This window comes from Petaurus breviceps, unplaced genomic scaffold (assembly GCF_028583685.1).
Source record: "Petaurus breviceps papuanus isolate PSGF00001 unplaced genomic scaffold, PetGlider_PUasm1.0 185, whole genome shotgun sequence".
In the NCBI taxonomy this organism is placed as follows: Eukaryota; Metazoa; Chordata; class Mammalia; order Diprotodontia; family Petauridae; genus Petaurus; species Petaurus breviceps.
In genome coordinates this window covers 40872640-40893898 of record NW_027185797.1, presented here as the reverse complement: position 1 = coordinate 40893898, position 21259 = coordinate 40872640, and the positions used below count along the sequence as shown (strand labels likewise).

At 53.0% G+C, this 21259-nt stretch overlaps 1 protein-coding gene across 1 annotated transcript; it reads left to right on the top strand.

Moving 5' to 3' along the window:
• Positions 1-1835: 1835 nt before the first annotated feature.
• Positions 1836-14603, top strand: NOVA2 (NOVA alternative splicing regulator 2). The gene is made up of 4 exons (XM_069089065.1): positions 1836-2034; positions 6459-6602; positions 11606-11772; positions 13232-14603. The coding sequence occupies exons 1-4, from the start codon at positions 1836-1838 to the stop codon at positions 14291-14293; spliced, it is 1572 nt and encodes a 523-aa protein (XP_068945166.1). The 3' UTR covers positions 14294-14603.
• The last annotated feature ends 6656 nt before the right edge of the window (positions 14604-21259 follow it).

Sequence of the window (21259 nt, the reverse complement as noted above, 5' to 3'; positions counted from 1 at the left end):
CGCAAAGCATTCATCAGCTCGTGATCCCCACAAGCATTCTGTGAAGCAAAGGCTATGTATGATTATCCCCATTTTACAAGCGAGGAAATTGAGGCTGAGAGGGGTTAAGTGACTTGCTCGGGGTCTCCAGGCTAACAAACATCTGGGACGAATTGGAACCCAGAGCTTGCTGACTCTGATGGGGTTAGATGTGAGGAAGACCTTTCCAAGGCGTGAGCTTTAGGAGACTCAGCGAAGGAGAGGTTCCAAGGAGACCCGTTGGAGCCTCGATCTGCTGCCAGCTGAGGGGTGTGCAGGGGAGGGAATGTGCTGGGGGCTTCAGAGCCAGTGATTGTCGGGGGTTGGACGGGGCGAGCTAAACTTGGCGCTGGGAGAACCTGAGGGCACACACAGCTTCGTCACAGTGAGATGGGAGAGACCGACAGAGCAAGGAAGATTCCTGGGGGATCAGAAGGGGACAAGGTCCCTGGCATTTGGGTCAAGGAGGCTGGGTGGAGTGCCCAGGGCAGAAGCTGGGAGAAGGATGCGTTGCCTTCCCTGGTCGGAGTAGGAGGGAGATGCCGCCAGGGTACAGCTGAGCCAGCTGCTGACCCCCCCCCCCCCCCCAGAAGAGGTAGGGCCATGGTAAAGGGCGGGGCCCCAGAGGCATCTGAGCCAATGGGAGAACGTGGGGCGGGGCCTTGGGTGCTGAGCCGGGGGGGGGGGGGGGGGGGGGAGGGGGCGGAGACGGTGGGGGAGGGGGGGAGGGGCGGCCTCCCCTGGGGGGGGGGGGGGGGGGGGGGCGCCGCCGCCCGGCCCGAGCATCCTTTTCGCTCCCCCCCCCTCCCTCCCCAGAAGAGGTAGGGCCATGGTAAAGGGCGGGGCCCCAGAGGCATCTGAGCCAATGGGAGAACGTGGGGCGTGGCCTTGGGTGCTGAGCCGGAGAGAGGGGAGGGAGGCGGGGGGAGCGAAAAGGATGCTCGGGCCGGGAGGAGCCGCTGCTGCTGCCGCCGCTGCCGCCGCCGCCGCCGCCGCCGCCGCCCGTGCCCGCCGCCCCCGGGGCCCCCGCTAGCGGCCTGGCCGCCCTGCCGTCCGGGCCAGAGGTCCGCCACAAGCTCTCCGGCGTCCCTCAGCAGGGGGCGGGGGCTCGGCCTCCTCCCCGAGCTGCCCTTGGGGGCCGGGGGCCCGGCCCCCCCCCCCCCCCCCCCGGAGCGCCCTTCCCCGCCCGCCTTGCCTCCGAAACAGCCGCGACAGGCCCCTCTCCGTCTCCCACCCGACCCTGCCCGGTTCCCTACGGGCTCCCTCTCCGGCCGACCCCTCGGACAGTCCCCTCTGGTCTCCGGGTCCCTCCGGCCTCCAGTCTTCTCCCGCACCTCTGGCGTCCCCCAGCTCCTCTGTTCCTCTCCTTCTGTATCCCCTTCTCATCTTACCCCGCTGACCTCCCCCTCCATTCTCCTCTGACCTCCCCCTCCATCCCCCTCTAACCTCCCCCGTTATCCCCTTTTTTCCCACGGCAGCCCCCTCTCAGCTTTGCTTCTAGTCACTACCCTGCCTGCCGGCTTCCGACTTACCTTCCCCATCCCTCTTTCTGTCCCCGTCAAGTCTCCCGTCCCAGGCTTCCCTCCGTCCCCTTCTCAGTCCTCTCCTCCTAAAGGGTCCTGCACTCCCTTCCCTTTCCATCTCCCTTGGCGTCCCATCAAACCTTCCCTTTCTGGTTTCCGAGCTCCCCGAACCCTACTCCATCCTCACAGTTCTCCTCCCTTCCTTCATCACCCCTCTTCTCTCTGGTCTCCCGTCTCCCTCCTCCCTCCCCCTCCCCTGTCTCTCCCCCTCCCCCCAATCCCCCTCCCCCCACCATGAAGATGATGGCCGCCGGCGCGGCGGCGCACGGCCTGTTCTCCGCTCCGGCCCCACAGCAGCAGCCGCCACCGCCACCGCAGCAGCCACCGCCCGCATCTCACGGCACCTCCATGGAGTCCGAGGCCCCGGACTCCCGCAAGCGGCCCCTGGAGACGCCCCCCGAGGTCGTCAGCACCAAACGCAGCAACACGGGAGGTGAGAAGTGGTGCAGCCCCCCCCCCAAGCATCCCCAATTCTCCTTCAGCAGCCCCCCCAACTGTCCAAATCCTTTGACCCTGGAGCCTTTCCTGCAGGTGCCCGGGCCCCCCCCACCCCCCTCCCGTATGGCCCCAATAATGGGGTCTCCCCTCCCCCCTCCCGGCACAAAGGGGGAGCAGGGGGGGCGGGGAAAAGAGAATTCCACAATCGCGGGAGGGGGCGTTCTAGTGTTCCCCACCTCTCGGGTGCTTTGTCTGAGGGCTGATGTAGGAGAATGAGAAGGGGTGGTGGTGGAAATGGACCTGGTGTGAGGGGGGAGGGGGCATCTGTGTGAAGCTGTGATTGTGTGCTCGGCTCTCTTTCCCGAGACATCCATTTAGTGTGTCTTGGGTGTGTGTGTATGTGTATGCGTGTGTCCTTGGTAGGGTGGGTGGGTGGGTGTGATTGTGTGTCCTTGATGGGGGGGAGGGTGTTTGACTGCCCTTGGATGGGTGTGCTCGGGTCTCTACCACCAGCACCCCTCCCACCCTGGGGCCGCATTTGTGGGTATGTCTTTCCGGCTCTTGGTTCCATATTCTATCCTAATCTGTAGAAGCTATTCATAGAAGGATCTGTCCGTGGTGTCTGGGCCTATGTGTGCATGTGCGGGAAGGGGAGGGGGTGTATCTTGAATCGGGAGGGTCTCCCAGTGGGGTTCTTCATGACTAGCAAGGGAAGGGAGGGAAATGAGCAAAAGCAATGGGGTCTGTGCCCCCGGTAGGGTTCGAGTCCCAGACTGAGGGGACTGAGCAATTGTGTATATTTGTGATATGGGAGCTAGTGACTGGGCCATGGGGGTGTGGTTGTGTGTGTGTGACATGAGAGGCAGTGTGACTGTCTTGAGTGTGACTGACAGGTGTGTATATCTGTGCGACACTAGAGGGTGTTCACTGATGGGGGAGGGAAAATTGTGTGTAGCAGGAGAGGTGGGTGACCTGAGAGAGGGTATGCAGGTGATTGGGCAACGGGGGTGTGGTTTTGTGTGTGTGTGTGTGTGTGTGTGTGTGTGTGTGTGTGTGACAGAAAGATAGAGAGAGAGGAGAAAGGAGAGACAGAATATTGGAAGAGTGTGACTGATGAGGGAGACTGACAGGTGTGTGGGGGCTTGTATGTGACACAGGAGGCTGTGTAGGTGTAACAGGAGCTGGATGTGTGACTATGATGGAGGAGAATTATTGTCCCCCATTGGGAAGGGGCAGGGAAATTCAGTGTCACCTGCAGAATCTATTGTGTCCAGGGTCCCCACCAAGTTCGGCTTCTAGTCCTCAGCCTTAGCAGAGTGAGGAGACCCCTGGGCTCTTCCTGGGTCACCTTGACCAAGAACTCACCTTCTTCTGATTTCGGGTTCCTCAGCCCTCAGGTCGGGGCTGGAGACTAGGGCCAGAGTGGTGGACAGGGAGAAGACTTTTCACCCCATCTTATCCCCACAACCTTTTCAGGGAGGGCTCCAACCCCCTTCCCAGATACAAGAGACCTTACAATAAAGTCCAAATACTCTCTTTCCCCAGGTCACAGAATATCAGAGATGTCTGAATATATCAGGGCCAAAAAAGACTTTAAAGATCATCTAGCCCTACCCCTTCATTTTACAGATGAGGAAACTGAGACCCAGAAAGGGGAAGGGGCTTGTTCAAGGTGACACAGTGAGTCTCAAAATAAGCAAAGCCTTCCCAGTTCAGGAAGAGGGGACAGACCAAGCCTGAAAATCTAGGGAGCCCCACACCACACACCCCTTTCCCCAGTCTCCCTCTCCTTCCAGTTTCTACAACAGAGGATGAGAGGAAAGGGAAGTTTGGGGGAGGGGGAGGGGATTTCCTGTGGTTCTTCCTGCTCCCAGCCTGGCTCAGGGCTGTTTGGGATAACTCCCTCCCTTCTTCCTTCTGCCCAATTCTTATTCTCTGCTCTTTGCCTGGGACCTAGGAGAAGTGGGAATAGGAAGTGGGACCCAGCTGATCAGTCTCCCAGCTCTGAGGAACCCCCAGGAAAGTGGGTGAGATAGAACTCTTTCTCTGTCCCCTTACCCCCATTCCCTTTCTTTTTCTTCAGAAAGGAAAAAAACCCTAGCCTGGAAATAGGGAAATGTGGCTTTGAGCCCTGATTCATATCCTGTGTTACCCTGGGTAAGTCCCTTCCCTCTCTAAACCTCAGTTTCACTATTTGTAAACTGAGGGGGTTGGAAGGGACATCCCAGCTTTGGAGTGCTAAGATTCCAAGATTTTAACATTCGGATTCTGTGACTCTAAGAAGCCATGGTTTCATGATTTGATAATAACACTACCCCCCTTCTTAGCCCACTGGACTGGACAACTGTGTCCCTATTTATATCTATATCCTAAGGATTCAGTCACCTTTCCAGGGGGGGAAAGTGAGTTTCTGCCCCAGAGCTTTCTTAAGAACCTCATCACTCTTGGAGATTGTTCTTCCCCAGGTGAGAGCAAGGACATGGAACCCAGTGCCTGACCACGGGGAAAAAAACAGACCACCCACTGCTTGGAAGGGATGGGGGACTTAGGAAGAAACAGAACCTGGGTGGGTCTAGAATCTAGCCCTTGGCACTGTGGAAAAGGGGTCCTAAGAGTCTTGGAGAAGGGCCACTGTGTGGCTCAGAGGCTGGGGGGGAATGGGAGATGGTGGTGGCCCCTTGAAAAATCTCTGGAAATAGGGTTAGACTTCCCAAACCCCAAAGGAAGAGGCAAATTCTCCTGGGTTCTTATCTCAGGTGTACTGTGTTAGATGAAATTCTGTTCCTTCCCTCTCTGGGTCCTTTAGGCAGACACCTGTGGGATCAGGCAGTAGGAATTAGGGGATGGAGTAGAGCTAATAATCAGAGGGGTACCACTGGTTAAGGGAGTCGTGGAACCCCAGGATGTCCAAGTTGACATGAACCTTAGAGACCAACCCCCGCATTAATCAGGGAGGGAAACTGAAGCATTTGCTCAAGGTCCTACAGAAAGAAAGTAATCAAAACTAGACTTCAAGGGGTCTTTTCATATCCTTGAGCTTCCTCAAGGGCTGTGGGGAAAGGAAGAGTTGAGGAAATGGGGCCTTTAGGGGAACTAAGGAAACCCACCTAGAGAAAGAGGGAAAACTGAGAGGAAGCCCCTCTACATGGGAGAAGAAAGGTGGTGATGTAGATACAGACAGTTCCCAGGGAGAACTTTCTAATAGGTGGGAAACAAACAAAAAACAAACCCAGTCCCCAACTAAGGGGACCAAAATAGCCCCTCTCCCCTCCCTCAGCCTTCAACTGGTCAAGTCTGAAATAGGGGTTGCAGATCCCAAGGATTGCTATTGGGGGAGGTGATGATAGCTTGGCAGGGGACTCACCAGGCACAGTCAGCCTGGGGAGAAAATAGAATTTTCTAAGTCAAGTATCACGGAATCTTGAAGCTCTAGACTCCAAGACAATCCTAGACAGTCTTAGGACTTCAGAGGAGTGGAGACAGGAGGAGGGGACCCCGGGGGCTAAATGTTTAATTGGCTTAATTGACTAAGGTTGGTGAGTTTAAGAGGCTTGTCGGGAGCCTCCCTGGGGCAAGCCCTCAGCCTGGCACCTCACTTGCCCCAGCCCCGGGAAGCTCCCAGTCGAGCCCTACTCCATCCAAGACCCAGGCCTTCCTCTATGCCTCAAATTTGCTTACTCCAGGGCCCAAGTTGGGAATCAGAGGTTTGAGTTCCTGGAGTGGGCAGTCACTGGGGAGGGGGGGGGGGAATCAATCAATCAACAAATATTTAAGAAATCCTTGCTATATGCCAGGCACTAGGGATACAAATGCTAAAGAGAAAAAGTACTTGCCTTCAAGGAGTTTATGATCTATTGGGGGTGGGAGAAACTACTTGCTCGAAGATACTAGGTACAAGATATATACAATGTTAATATGGCCATACTTGGGTCACTGGGAGTTGTGGTCTATGGGGCTTTGTGGGAGGGCAAGGAACAGGTTTCATAGAGTTGAAGGAAGCTGTCACAGAGAGGCTGGATCCTGGGGTGGGGGTGGGGCCCAGACCCTTGGGAGCATGGCATCCTAGAGGAATTGGGGGGCATATATCCCATGGAGCTGTGGGGGTGTTGGATCATGAATAGAGGAGACAGACGTGGAATCTTAAAGGACTGGTGGGCTGTGAGGAACTATGCCCTGTGCTAGGCTTGGAGGAGGGGGACATATCCTGAGAACTAGATCCCAGTGGGGACCTGTGGGAAGCCTGTCACTTGGGGTGAAGGAGGGAGATGGTTTCCCACTGGGACAAAGTTAGGATGTGGAACTTGAGGGAGACAGGTCTTTGGGGCCCTTGGGGAGGCATGTCCTATAGGGATGGGGGATCAGGACTTGAGAAAACCCATAACTGAGCCCCATCTCCCCACTCCCACCCACCTGCTCCAGAGGAGGGTGAATATTTCCTAAAGGTGCTCATCCCCAGCTATGCTGCGGGCTCCATCATTGGCAAAGGCGGCCAAACCATCGTGCAGCTGCAGAAGGAGACGGGGGCCACCATCAAGCTCTCAAAATCCAAGGACTTCTACCCCGGTGAGAACCCCACCCCCACTACTGTGCCCCAGTGGGCTGTTCCTTAAAGGGACAGGTGCTCGTGCCCCGTCACCCCCACCCCCACCCCACCCCAGGGAGAGAGGGAAGCAGATGGGGCCAGAGGACCCCTCCCCCCTCCTTCTAGGACAATGGAGCTGCTGCATATTCATGAGTTCATTTGCATGGGGGCAGCAGCTGGGTCAGGCTCTGACCCTGCACCTGCCCCCCTGGGGAAACCCAGAAGAAAGGGGGGGAAACCAGGCTGTTCCCCCAGTCATGCTGGTCTCCCATCCCAGGGGATCCCTTCTCCTTATCTCTCTTCACATTTTTCTCACTCTATTTCTCCTTTTCTCTTATCTGCCTATCACTCATGCCCGTGTATTGCTCCCCTGTCTTTTTCTCCATATCCTCCCTCATCTCTTGTCCCTCCCAATACTCACATGTCTTCATCTCCATCTCTTTCTCAATGTGGCTCTCCCTCATTCTGCCTTCATCATGTATTGACTATATGACCTTGGGTAAATCAACTAACCTCCTGGGCCTCATTTTCTTCATCTCTAAAATCAAGTGTTTGGACCAGATAGCTCAAGACCTATAATCCCTTGATCCTATTCTCCAGGCTCTATTTCTCTGCCATGGACTCCTTGGGCAGTCTGGTAAAGTCTATGGACACTTTTTCAAAATGTTCTTAAATGCATAAAATAAAACAGGTAGATTACAAAGACAACCAATTGAAATAGTTTACAAAGACATTTTTAATACAACTTCATAGATCACCCTGGAATCTATCCAATCTATCTGCAGACCCCAGATTAAGAACCCCAGTTATGCTCCCTCTTCTTCTCCCTTCTCTCAATGCCCCTCCCCATTTTCTTCCCAGAAATCTCTAATTTTCCTCCTGTATATACCTTATTCACTTAATCTCTTCTTCCCTTTATCTTTCTCTTGAGCTCTCTCAAATACTCCCATTTTCACCACACTCTGGAAGTCAGATTATTTGGCTTCCCTCAACCCCTCTAGTCTCTTCCTCTCATCTCTCCCCCATCTCTTTTGCCACTCCACCATCTCTCTGAATGGATCTGTCACCTAACACATGCCATAACTCAAGCTAGCTCTATTCACACTCTCCCATCATCACTGTTGCCTTTCCTTCACTGTTCCCACCTGTGTACTGTGAATATCTTGCTACCTTTTGCATCTTCCAGTCCCATAGCTCTGGGTCCCAGAAGAAAACACCAACTCAAACTTCCTTGGCTGATTTCATTCCCTCCTGGAAGCCCTAATTCCTAAAATATGATTTTGTGTATGTGTGTCAAACCTCAGAAGGGGGAACTCGAGGTAGGAAGTGAGAATGTAGCCACTCTCATAATCCCAGCCCCTGTCTCACCTATATGAAGTATTTAGCCAGAGTGGGGGGGGTGGGGGGAATAATTTGGGTTAAAGAGGATCAGGGCTATCTCCTTTCCAATTAACTGGATCCCCGACCACCCATATTCCTAGGGAGAAGTCAGAACACCAGCCCCACAAACACCTCAAAGATTTTGGAATCATCAAGACACTAGTTGGGATGGCTTCCTGCCCCCAAGAACAAGGGTTAGTGGAAAGAATCAATTCTGTAAGGGGCCTAAGACTACACCCCCTCCCTACCCTAGGTCAGGAAAGTGTACTAGAAAGATCACTAGATTTGAAGTCAGAGACTCTGGGTTTGAATTCTATCTTGGCCACCAGCTACCTCTATGACCTTCATTTCACTTGGCTAAGCCTTGGTTACCTCATCTGAAAGCAGCTATGCTACAAAGTGCAGAGATTTAGAGTCAGGAAGATCTGAGTTCAAAACCTGCCTCAGCATCTGAGAGACCCTGGGCAATTCACTTTCCTCATTAGTAAAATGAGAATAATAATAGAGCCTACCTGACAGGGTGGTTGTGAGACTTTATATACGTATAATTACATACACATATATTAGACATATGCAGAGTATGTACATATATAATGCTATGTGGAACATATACTATATTATAATATAAAGCATACTATTTGTGTGTATGTATAAGTATGTATGTATGTGAATGTAACATGCTTTGTAAACCTTAAGGTGCTATTATAAACATTTGCTATTATGATTATTATCTGTTAAAGAACAAGAATGTGCTGGTCACATCAGTCTTAATTGTCAAGGTTGCTCCAAAATGAATTGGTAGGGGGTAGCTAAGTGGCACTGTGGATAGAACACTGCCCTGGAGTCACGAGAACCTGAGTTCAAATCCAGCCTCAGACACTCACTAGTTTGTGACCTTGGGCAAGTCACTTAACCCTGATTGCCTCAAAAAATAAACAAACAAAAACCCAAATGATATAGATATAATTAACCTACCTCTTTACGGTCAAGTGAGGAGTATTGAAAAGAAGAGCTCTGAATGTTCCTTCAGCTATAATTCTATGGTCCCTGTAGATGAGTCAGGAATCCTAGCTCTTGACTAACGAGCTCTTCAACTGGGGCAAGACCCTTCTCTCTTTGAGCCTCAGTTTCCTTATCTCTGAACTGGAGACGATGATATTCACACCTGGTAAGGCAGCACATCACAGCAGATAGAGAACCAGGCTTGGATCCAGGAATACCTGGCTTCTGACACCTACATCCTGGGCCTGGCACCCTGGGCAAATCACTCAACCTGCCAGTTCTTAAGGTAATGCATGAAGTCTATTTAAACTGCAGAAGAGGCAGCAACCTGAATGGGGAGGAGTTTCCTCACCTGGCAGTTCCCTATATTGATGAAACCCCAGATCAAGTCCTTATCCCACAATATAAGAGAGAGAGACAGAGAGGATAGAGATAGATATAAATCTATACATATACACACATTAGTACTATTATATATGTATATATACTATTGTGAGTATATATTTATATATACATACACACATTTCTATCCCCCCCCACACACACAATAGACACCCTATACAGTTATGCCATAGTGCTATTAGGAGGAAGGCGTTTACATGTGAGCCTGATGGTAGCACATAAATGTAAATAATGGTCGTTATTATTTTCATTGTTAATGCTAGTAAAACAGAATTCTCTGTATGCACATATCTCATGGAATTCCTTACATCATGAGATATGGAATTTCCTGCATATAGCACCCAGAGCTCCCTAGCACATTAATCTATCCATCCTCTATCTCCCTAAAACACACACAACCCATAGCCTTCTCCCCACTTGGACTCACCACAAGGAACAACTGACCTCTCTTTACCCTTCCTGCCCTCCCCCATCATAACATGGAATAAGCCACCCAAGCCATCCAATCACACATGTCCAAGGTATCGATGAATAAAATTAATAAAACCTCACACTTGAAGGTACCACAACCCATGTGGCCCAGATACCTCATTTTATGGAGGAAGAAATTGAGACCCAGAGAGGGGAGGGGACTTGTCTGAGTTCACACTGACAGTGGCCAGCAGACCGAGGGTTTGACTTCTGGGCCTCTGACCCGGGATCCAGGGCTCTTTTCACTTTGAGGAAACCAATGCCAGAGAGAAGGATTTTCCCAAGATCACAAGGAGTTAGGGTCAGGGCTGAGAGCAGACTCCAAGTATCCTGCCTTCAACCTTGGACATTCTCAAACACACCAGTTCCTTTTCCCTATTTTCCTCTGTCCCTATCTGTCTCTCTTTCATGGTTTCCTTTCATGTGAGTGTGTGAGTGTGTGTGTGTATGTGTGTTGTCTATCTGCCTCTAGGTCTTCCTGACTGAAGCCAGGGCTAATAAGACTGTAGGAGCTGGAAGGGACTTCAGAGGTCACCGAGATGAGCCACTGTACCCCTCCACACCCCTCCCAAGCTTCCCTGGTTCCCACAGGGCCTGAGGCCCGCCCCACACCCTTTCCTATTTACGCCCTTTGCAACTCGCCAGGCCTGGGGCAGGCAGGCTCAGCCCTGACTCACGCTTGGCTCAGACCCTGCTATTGTTCTGGGGGAGGGACACAGGCCCCAGCACTGGAGGGGTTGGGGGAGAAACACATCCAGGAACGCCCTGACCAGGACACCTAGACACCCAGTGGCATGATAAACAGAACCAGCACTGACCCTTCCTCCCAAGACAGGCCAGTGACAGGGTCTAACCCTGCCTAGTCCCCAGTCACTGTGCTGCCCACACAGGCAAGGCCTCTGCACTTCTCGCTTTTTCTCCATCTCAGCTTCTCTGCCTCCTTCTAAGTCTCTACCTTAGTCTCTGTCAGAGACCCTATCTCCCTCTAGGTTTTATATGTGTATCTCTGTCTAGGTCCCACCCAAAGCAAAATTCAGGGGCCGTTCTTATTTGGAGGAGTCATATGCCCTCCCCAGGATACCCCATGCTTTGTCCCTAACTCATCTTCTGTGTTTTCCCTTGTCTCTTAAATCCTAGACTCTGGGGCCAAATCCCCCTCTACTCAACTCACCATCTCCATCCCCCCCCCCCAACAAAGCCTAGCCTTTCCCCACTCGATCCAAAGCTTCTCAGTCTGGTGGTACGCTGCTGCTTTAAGGGGTTGCCACAGCAACGGCCCTCCTTCCCCTTCCTCAGTCCAGCTCTGGCGATAAGGGGGTTCCAGTTGCTCGGGCAACCAGCCTCAGCCACCAGGAGGGAAGGAGGGGGCAGTGTTACCCAGGCAACCAGGGGAGCCAGGAATCATCGAAGGAGCTAGCCATAGAGGCCCCCTCCTCCCATGATCTCCAAACACTTAGACCTTTCATTGTCCCCTCCCCCCCCCCATCCATTGGTGCAGGGTGAGGGAGACTTCAAAAAGAAATTTTAAAAACCTTGATTAATTGGGCAGGAGAGGTGGGGGGGGAGGGGGGATAGAGAACCAGGTATCTCTATTTCATTTCAATTCTAGTTCAAGATCTCAAAGCACCCAGGATGTCTCAGGATTGCCTAGAGGTAGAAGGAAAAGTATTGATACACATATCTCTCTACTCCTCCTCCCTCCCTATCCCTGACCCTTGCTGGGCCTCAGGGACCACGGAGAGGGTGTGCCTGGTGCAGGGGACTGCAGAGGCGCTGAATGCTGTCCACAGCTTCATCGCAGAGAAGGTTCGAGAAATCCCACAGGCAATGGCTAAGCCTGAGGTGGCCAGCATCCTGCAGCCACAGACCACTATGAACCCTGACAGGGCCAAGCAGGTAAAAATTGGGCCCCACAACTGATGGAAGGGAAGACGTGGTCCTGCCCTCATGAAATTCTGGGTCTGAAGGGGAGGCGACAGGTCAGGCTCCCTCTCCTGAAGGGTTGGGGGTGGGGCCGGGTGGTCAGTCCGGGAAGGCATCCAGGAGAAGACCAGCCTGGCAAAGTGCCACTGAGGGACCACAGAGAAGGGATTTGTTCAGGTCCCTGTAAGCTCTGGGCCCCTCTGCCTTCCACCCCTCCCCCCTCTCCCATCTCCCTTCCTCTTCCCTCCACCTCATCCCATTGTCCCCCTGGACCACCTGCCTCCCACTTCCTCTCCACATAGGAAGCGGGGGCCCCAAGGCACCTCCCCTTCACCTCCTCCCCACTATCACCCCGCCCCTTCTTCCCCTTTACAATTCTACCCCCTTTCCACTCTTTCCATGGGAGGGAGGAGGGGAGAGAATGTCAGCCATCTTGAAGAAGGAAGGATTATATTGGAGGAGGAAAAGGAAGGAGGGAGGGATGGGGGCCAATGAGAAGCCCTGCCCCCATCACCATGGCAACAAGGGAAGCTGTTGGGAGGGGCAGAGCATCCTTCTTCCCTCTTTCCTCATCGCCCCACCTCTTCGGGAGCCCAGCTGGTTGCCACAACAACTGTCAACTAGCTCCCGCTGCTGCAGGGAGGCAGGCCAGGGGAGAGGGGAGGAGGGACAGAAGGAAGGAGGGAAGGGATGCTGGCTGCCTACCCAGAGCTAGCAGGAGAAGCAAGAGAGGCACCCACAGTCACCCCTCCACTTTCTCCCCACCTTCTGAGGGTTTGCTGTGTCTACAGACAGTCACCAAGGCTCAGTTTATCTGTGTTTAAATGCTAAGGTTCAAGAGTTAAATTGGCCACTCCCTTCCACAAAATGAGCAGTGCAGACAGACTGAGGAGGAGCAGAAAGTGAGAGGTAGTGCTGGACTGGTGGGCTCTGTCCCTGGTGCTGAACCCTCCTTCCTGCTGGATTAGTCAGGCCCGGGGAGACAGCCCCAGGAGAGGAGGGATTTATCCTTCTTCATCACTTCCTTTTCCTCTCCCAGAAGAAAGGATTTGTAAGGGCTTTGAGATCATCCCTAGAGCCAAAGGGTCAGCTGGCAGAACCTGGTGGAGAGAAAATGGTCATTGCTTAGCCTTAGTGGGAAAAACCCTGGGCTAAAAGTCAGAACTAGATCCTAGGCTTGGTTACCTTTCTGGGTGACCTTGGGCAAGTCCTTTCTCCATCTAGGCATCAGTTTCCCCAGCTGTAAAACTAGTAGGTGGGAAAGACTGGATGGTCTTCAAGGCTCCTCTGCCTATGTTCTCAGAGGCCTTGCAGCTCCAACATTCTCTTCCACAGTTTTAAAGTCCTTGGGGGTTTTTTGAGTCTAAGAGGTATGGCTTCCCAGTCCCACTGATTCCTTGACTCTGGTCTGCTCCTCTTCCCCCACCCCCAGGCTAAGCTGATAGTCCCCAACAGCACAGCCGGCCTGATCATTGGCAAAGGGGGTGCAACGGTGAAGGCAGTCATGGAGCAGTCAGGCGCTTGGGTCCAGCTGTCCCAGAAACCAGAGGGCATCAACCTGCAGGAACGCGTGGTGACGGTGAGCGGGGAGCCCGAGCAGGTGCACAAGGCTGTGGCCGCCATCGTACAGAAGGTGCAGGAGGACCCGCAGAGCAGCAGCTGCCTGAACATCAGCTATGCCAATGTGGCGGGGCCTGTGGCCAACTCCAACCCCACGGGCTCCCCCTATGCCAGCCCGGCTGATGTCCTCCCAGCAGCCGCTGCCGCAGCCTCTGCCGCCGCCGCTGCCTCTGGCCTCCTTGGCCCAGCTGGCCTGGCGGGTGTGGGTGCCTTTCCTGCTGCCCTGCCAGCCTTTTCAGGGACTGACCTGCTGGCCATCAGTACGGCCCTCAACACACTGGCCAGCTATGGCTATAGTGCCAACTCACTGGGCCTGGGCCTCGGCTCAGCTGCGGCCTCGGGGGTCCTCGCGGCTGTGGCAGCTGGGGCAAACCCAGCTGCTGCTGCTGCTGCCAACCTACTAGCCTCCTATGCTGGTGAGGCTGCTGCTGGGCCAGCTGCTGGTGCGGCCCCACCCCCGCCCCCACCACCCCCTGGGGCACTGGGCTCCTTTGCCTTGGCAGCAGCTGCCAATGGCTACCTGGGAGCAGCAGGGGGTGGGGGTGGTGGGGGCGGCGGGACAGGAGCCGGCGGGTTCCTGGCAGCCGAGAAGCTGGCGGCAGAGAGCGCCAAGGAGCTGGTGGAAATTGCGGTGCCAGAGAACCTCGTGGGTGCCATCCTGGGCAAGGGGGGGAAGACGCTGGTAGAGTACCAGGAGCTGACAGGTGCCCGCATCCAGATCTCTAAGAAGGGGGAGTTTTTGCCTGGCACGCGGAACCGGCGGGTGACCATTACAGGCAGCCCTGCAGCCACACAGGCCGCACAGTATCTCATAAGCCAGAGGGTCACCTATGAGCAGGGAGTCCGTGCCACGAACCCCCAAAAAGTGGGATAAAAGGGGGCGGGGAGCAATGGCTCCCAACCCTCCCCACCCATCTCCCCCATACCCCCTGACGCCGTCCCTCTTTCCCTATCCTGGTTTGGTTCGGGTGTCGGGCAAGGGGCTCGCTTAAATCCACCCCACCTTTGAGTGGTTGGATTGGAGTTGGGGATAGGAGGTGCTCCCCATGCTCCTCCCCCCCAGTTTGACACATTTCCCTGTGCTTAGCTGGACCCCCAACTCCTCCAGGGCAGCTGGGAGACTGGGGGCCCCAGTCTGTGTGATATCTGTATATATTTTGTTGATTTTAATAGAAAACACGGCATTATTTTTCTCTTTCTTTCCCTCCTTTTATTTTTCTTATTTTTTTTTAATAAGGGATTTTTTTTTTGGTTGGTTGGTCAGTTTTTGTTTTCAGAGGTAAAATGGGAGGGGAGATGTTGCACCTTCTTACTTCAGCCCATTCAGCCCCAGCCCAGCTGCATCTCCAATCAGGAATGAGGGAGCTTTGAGGGGATGGCATAGGCTCCTGGTTGGCATGGCATGACCTGGGCTGCAGTGGAGGTTGAGGTTTCCTGTCCACCTCCCATTCCTGTATGTTCCCTGACCCTCACACTCCTCTACTCAACTGGGGTCACTGGGGGGTTCATTTTATAACATGGCCAAGTCTGTTTAATGGAGAAGTAAGGAAGGGGTTGTGGCCCTGAGGAAGCTTCAAGTCCAATACGTCAAGGTGAACTACCTAGTTTTGAGGAAAGAGTACTGGATTTGAAGTCAAAAGACCTGCCACTTACTAGCTGTGTGACCTTGGGAAAGTCACTTAACCCTTCTGGGCCTCGGTTTCCTCATCTGTAACATGAGGGGTTTGGCCCAGATGAATTTCTAAGGTCAGTCCTGGCTTTAAACCCTATGATCCTAAGCTCTAGAACTTGGAGCCCTAAAAAGGGGGCAGGGGGTGACCCAGGCCTTTTGGTCCTCCCTGGAGTCTGTCTCCTTGGACTTGTATTCTTATGGGGAGGTCTTTTCCTTGAGGCCCGGTGGGGCTCCTATCTATAACATCATGCATGGGTGAAGAGTCTTTCCTGAGTTGTTAGGATGGTGGGGTAGGGAATCCTTGTATTCTTCCAGGCCCATTTCCTTAGAAGTACCTGAATGGGATGGATTTCCTAACAGGAATCCCAACTTTACCGTCCTTTTTACAGGGGCCCAAAGAGACCTCATGAGACCTTGAGGAAAACAGGGCCACTTCCCCTGATAAGCGGTTATTGAGTTTTGGCTATGGAGGATGAGGGAAAAGACAGGACTCGGCTCCGTCGTGGGGGTGCAGGGACGGGGTGGAAGGGAGCAGCAATGTCTGAAAAAGGATTATCTCCATTCAGATTCCAAAGTCTGCTCATCTCAAAGAAAAACCACTTTTGTTGGGGGAAGGGAGGTTTGCAGGGAATTCAGCAGATCCTTTCTCCTTTCCTACCCCAAGTCCTCTCTATGTGCTTGCTTCTATGTGTCTGCATTGCTGTAATTTTTGGTGGGGTCTGAGTTGGTGTGTCTTGGTGGGGTTTAATTTAGCATGTTGATAGCATCTGGATTGGTGAATTTGGGATGGAATTTGAGAGACCTGTGGAGCTTTGATGGAGTCTGGACTGATGTCTTTTGATACAGTCTGATTAGCATGTTTCACAGAGGTCCGGACGAGCATGAGTGAATAGGGTCTGGACTAGTGTATTTTGTTAGGGTCTGATAGACCCTGATACATCATTAGGGGTTCAAAGGCTGCTTGGTCAAGTAGTTTGTACAGACCTGTTGGTCTTTTCTGGGGGACAAACTCTGATCGCCTTGTCTGAGCAGAGTAACCAGGTCAGCTCCATCCCTGGGCTATCCATTCCCTTGGTCCCTTCTCTCCCCACCCCCTATTGATCTCTCCCCCCCTTCACCTCTTAAACCAGGACTCCCCACCGATGCCCTGGTTCCAGCATCAGCATCTTTGTAGGGGGGGGGGATAGCTTCCTGTCCCTTAAAAATTCCATACTTACCACCTACTTTTTTGGATTCTTCTCTCCCCACAGTTCAGGGGGAGCCCCAGGAGGGGGGGGCAGATCCCAGAAATCAAAATGTGAAAATCCCTTCCCAAGGAAGAAGCAATAGCGGTAACTCGCACTGACCTTGTCTGCTCACGTCCCTACTGGGTCACCAGAGGCTGGCAGGAGCTGGGCTATCCAAGTGGCTTTTTCTATATCCTGCCCTCAGACTCCAGTAGGGGAAGGGAGGGAGACCCTGTCTCCTTCTGAACCCACACCCCCCCCCAATCCTTGGACCCTGATCACACCCTTCCAAGGTAGGGTGGTCTAGATGTGCCAAAAGAATTATCTTCCAATCTTTGTATATTTATATACAAAGGATATATATATATTTATCTCTTGGGGGGTTGGGGGGAGGGGGAGGGGGGAAGGGAGGGTTTCCCATCCCCAGAGAATGCAGTATTCTGTATTTTGGATTTGGGAAAGATGGGACCTCCCAGGGTGCCCGAGCTGATTTGCATATCATTTGCATGCATGGCCAAGCTCACTGCCCCTGTAATGCGCTGGTCCAATTGCAGCCCTTTAAGGGGCTGTGTCTCTTCAGAGACAGCCTTCTTCCCTGCTCCCTTTACTCCCCCTCCCTACACACACCTGGCTTCTTCACCTCTCTAATCCACTACCTCCCTGAGGTGCCCTCTGTGGAATGAGATAGAGTACCTTGGTTGGAATGTCAGCTCCAGGCCTGTCTTCCTGTGGCGAGTCCCTTCCTCTGTCTAGGCCTCAGTTTCCTTCTCTGTAAAATTGATGTGTAGGCAGAGGTGGGGGGGACAGGGAGTGGAGATGATCTGGAAGTTCCTGACTGGCTCTAAAAACTTTGTCACCCTCCTCTGGTCCCCATCCCTCCCCCCACCTGCACTTTCCACTTCGTGCAGGGTGGTAGAAGTGGGGGAAGGAGGGGAGAGGATGGTAAGGGGGCACACCTGGGGACTGTGCAACCTCTCCCACCCCTTCCTGCTGCATCCTGTACCCATGTGGTCTCCTCTCCTGCAGTGTAACCTTTTGCTACAGTGTTTCCTGGGGCACAGGATAGGGGTGGGGAGGGAAAAGTAGACATAGCCTGGAAGACTGCTAACGATTGAAACAGGGTCCCCTAGACCTCTGCCACACATGTTCAGTGTATTCCCTACAGCTCTAAAAGTCCCATCTCTCCCCTGCCCCCTCTTCTATCTCCTTGTCCCTCAACCCCAGGAGTCTTGCCCCAGTGGGAGGCAATAGTTAACTGAAGCCAGGGAAGAGATACCCATCCCCAAACTCTATGGAATCCAGTTCTAGCTCCACAACCATTTGGACCTTAAGGTTCTTCTTTTACTCCACTTTTCTGAGTACCCCCCTTACCCCTTTGGTATAATCTCTTCACTATTTCAAACCCAATTCCTCAAGGTCCCCACCCCTTTTGTACTGCCGGTGTCTCTTCCCGGCAGATGGGGATAGGGAGGAAGCAGTGACCTCACTGGGGGATGTAATGGGGGATTCCAAAGCTTCCCTGAGCTATGATGGGCTATTGCTGTCCCAGCTCTGGCAGTGTCCTTGTGCTTCCCCGACTTCTTAACCTGCCTCTCCACCTTTCTTTAGACTCCCTCTATTGGTTTCTATTCTCATACCCTTCTGTTTTGATCTCCCTTTCTCCTGTGTGTCTGTCTCATTCTTCTGTGCCCGTCTCTCCGCATGAGTCTCTTGGTCTCTATTGGGTTTTTCTCCTCTGTGTCTGTCTGGCCCCTGCATTCGTGGGCGTGGCCCTCTATTTCTGTTTACCTGTCCTCGTGTGGGTGAGTGTGTAGCGATCTGTATCTCTTTTCCTCTCTCCCAGTCCTCTGGCCTCCCCATCTGACCCTCTCTGTGTCTCCATCTCCCGATTCCCTGATGGTTTTCATAAAGTGCCAAATTTTCTAGGAGAGCGAGGAGAAGAAGCTGTTGTCAGGGTGTATTAGTCCTAGGTGGGGGCAGGGGATAGCAGAGCTGTCTTCCCAGCTCTGGGGTAGAGTGGTGGGACAGCTGTAAGAAGTCTTTTTAGTCCAGGGTCCCATTATGCTGATTCCCGTGTTCCTTTCACCAGACTTTTCTTAGAAGCTTTGTAAGAAAAAAAAAGAAACTAATTTTCTCCCTCAGACCATGATCCATAATACTACCCCACCCCCCAGTGGCCAAGAAGTCTGGGGCTAAAACTAACCCTCTGTGGGTCCCAAACCTATCTCCCTGGGTTCATAAGGAACTTCAGGGAGAAAGGGAAGCTTTGCCTCTGTTCCTGGTGGATGGGCTAGAGGCCAGATGCATATCTCCAGTACTTAGGAGAGAGAGAAGTTACATGTGCCAAATTCATCTCCTTGTCCCCCTCTGGGGGGTGGGACTCTGAGCCAGCCTGTCCCAGCACCTTCTTCCCCCCCCCTTTCCCCAACCCTTTCCTGCTTCCAGCCCCCAGGCTAGGGGTGGAAGCAGCTACTGCAGTAATGGGGCGGTTGTAAAGTAGCAGGCTTCTCTGCACCCAGCCATCTCCCCCCATTAGATGAGAAGACACCATCAATCCCATCCTCCACCTCCCCATTCCTAGACTAACAGGTAGGGGATTAGGGATAATAGAGCCCTTGCCTCTTGGTTATGGAGGAAATCAGCTTATAAAGTGGTGGGGACAGGGGTGGTCCACATCTCTGCTGTCAACTCAATGTCATCTTGGGTAATCCCCATCTAATCCTGGGCCTCAGTTTCCCTCTCTGTCAAATGAGAGGGTGGGATTTGGGGGGCCTCTAGAGTTCTTTCCAGCGCTGACATTCAGTGACTTGTCTATGTGCTCTTGGGCACATTGCTTTCCCCCCCCCCCTCTCTCTGAGCCTCAGTTTCCTCAACTGTAAAATGAGGGATTTGGACTTGACTTCTCCAAAGGCCCATCCAGCGCTGACATTCTGTAATCCTATGAAGCTGTTCTCCTTCCACCTCAAGTCCCTTGATGTCTCTTCCCTGTTCTCTCCTCTTTCTCTCTCGTGTGTGCGCGTGCGCGTGTGTGCATGCATGCATACATATGTATCTATGTGAGCATGTGTGTATGTGTGTGTGTGTGCATGGAGAGGGTGGGGTGGAGGAGGGCCTGGCGCCTTGGTGTAAAGGGACAGAAGGGTGGTGGCAATCCTGAGGACTGCTGGCAATATTCTGTGTGCCTGCTGGCATGATACTGAGCCTAGCTACAACTAGACCAAAAGGTAGTTCAACAATTCAATCTGGCAGGCATCAAGTAGATGTTACCTAGAGGGCGCCATGAGAGGTTCTGGGTTGTTTCACACCCATATCTGGTTCTTGGGACAACACCAAGGTGGGCTTCTGTGGAAACCCATGCCTGCTTTGGTGGGGGGTGGGAAGAGAGGTGCCTGTTATAATGCCACAAGATTTTGGAGGTGCTAGGGAGGAGGGGGGTCCCTGGCTTTTAATCCTTTCCTAGACACTGCCCCCCATTCAGTATGGCATCTTTTCCTGGAGTCCTTGGGGCGCACCCCTTAACCTCCCTTCTCTTTCCCGCCTCCTCTCCCTTCCTCTCCCCTACACCACCAACTGTTCATTCCCTCCCCCTCCAAGTGGTTCCATCACCGCCGGGGACTCCATCACCCACTGCCCACCTCCTCCAGGCCACTTGGAACTACAGGCTCATCTTCAGGCTGTCAAATCCTTTTCCTCTGACCTCTCATTGAACTTTTTTTAACCCTCTCTGTGTCCATTCCACAGAAAGCTGTCAGGGGTGGGAAGAGGGACAGGGAGGAGTGGGGAGAACCTGGGATGGTAGCACTTGGTCCTCCATCTCCTCCCCCAGTCCAGGGCAAGCCCCCTTCCCCCCCCCCAAGAGATTCTATATAAATATCTATATATAAAAACTGGCTGAATTTCTATGTTTGAAGACTTGTCATCAGTGGGAGGAGGAGGTGGGGGTGCCTCTTCAAGAACCCCCTCCACTCCCACTTCCTGAGTCCTTCCTTCCCTCCCCTCCCCCATCCCTCCATTGTAAATAATCTCTTTTGTACTGGGAATGAGCCAGGGGGATGGGTAATCATTTTTTTTCTCCTGTGTTTGGCATCTCAGCCAACTTGAGGCAGCAATACCATGCTGATTGTTTTTTGGGGGGGCAGGTCCCCCAGCTCCTAGTTATCCCTGTCCCCCTCACACACACACACTCTCTCTCTGTGTCTCTCTCTCTCTGTCTCTCTGTGTCTCTCTCTGTCTCTGTCTCTCTGTCTCTCTCTTTGTCTCTCTCTGTCTCTGTCTCTCTCTGTCTCTGTCTCTCTCTCTGTCTGTCTCTGTCTCTCTCTGTCTCTGTCTCTCTCTCTCTGTCTCTCTGTCTCTCTCTCTCTGTCTCTCTCTCTCTCTCTCTCTCTCTCTCTCTCTCTCTCTCTCTCTCTGTCTCTCTCTGTCTCTGTCTCTCTCTCTCTCTCATCCCTGTTACATAGGATCTCAAAGCAACAGTATTAAAGGTGGAGGGGTTTGATGTGTGGATACTAAATCCTGTTCTGAGGCCTCAGGGTCTTGGTTTTCCCATCTATAAAATGAGCATGTTGACTAAATGGTCTCTAAGGGCCTTCCCAGCTCTGCCATTCTAAGTTCTCTGGTTCTGAGAACACTAGGTTCAAAGAGTACAAGAATCTATAACCCTAAGATTCTGTGATTCTTTGAGAGAGGTTTGGGAGTATCCCATCTTCTAGGAGGGTGAAGCTGGTGGTCTGCTATATCCCTCCCATGGTAATTGATGCCATATCACAGTGTCAGGAGACCTCTCTGGAGAATGCCCTGGTTAGGGGGAGGAGGGATCTGGGGTCAGAGGTCAGGGGCCAAGTTGCCCACCCACCCACCCCCATCTCCCCATCCCATGGTATGCCTCCAATCCCTCCATCCAGTCTCTCTCTCTCTCTCTCTCTCTCTCTCTCTCTCTCTCTCT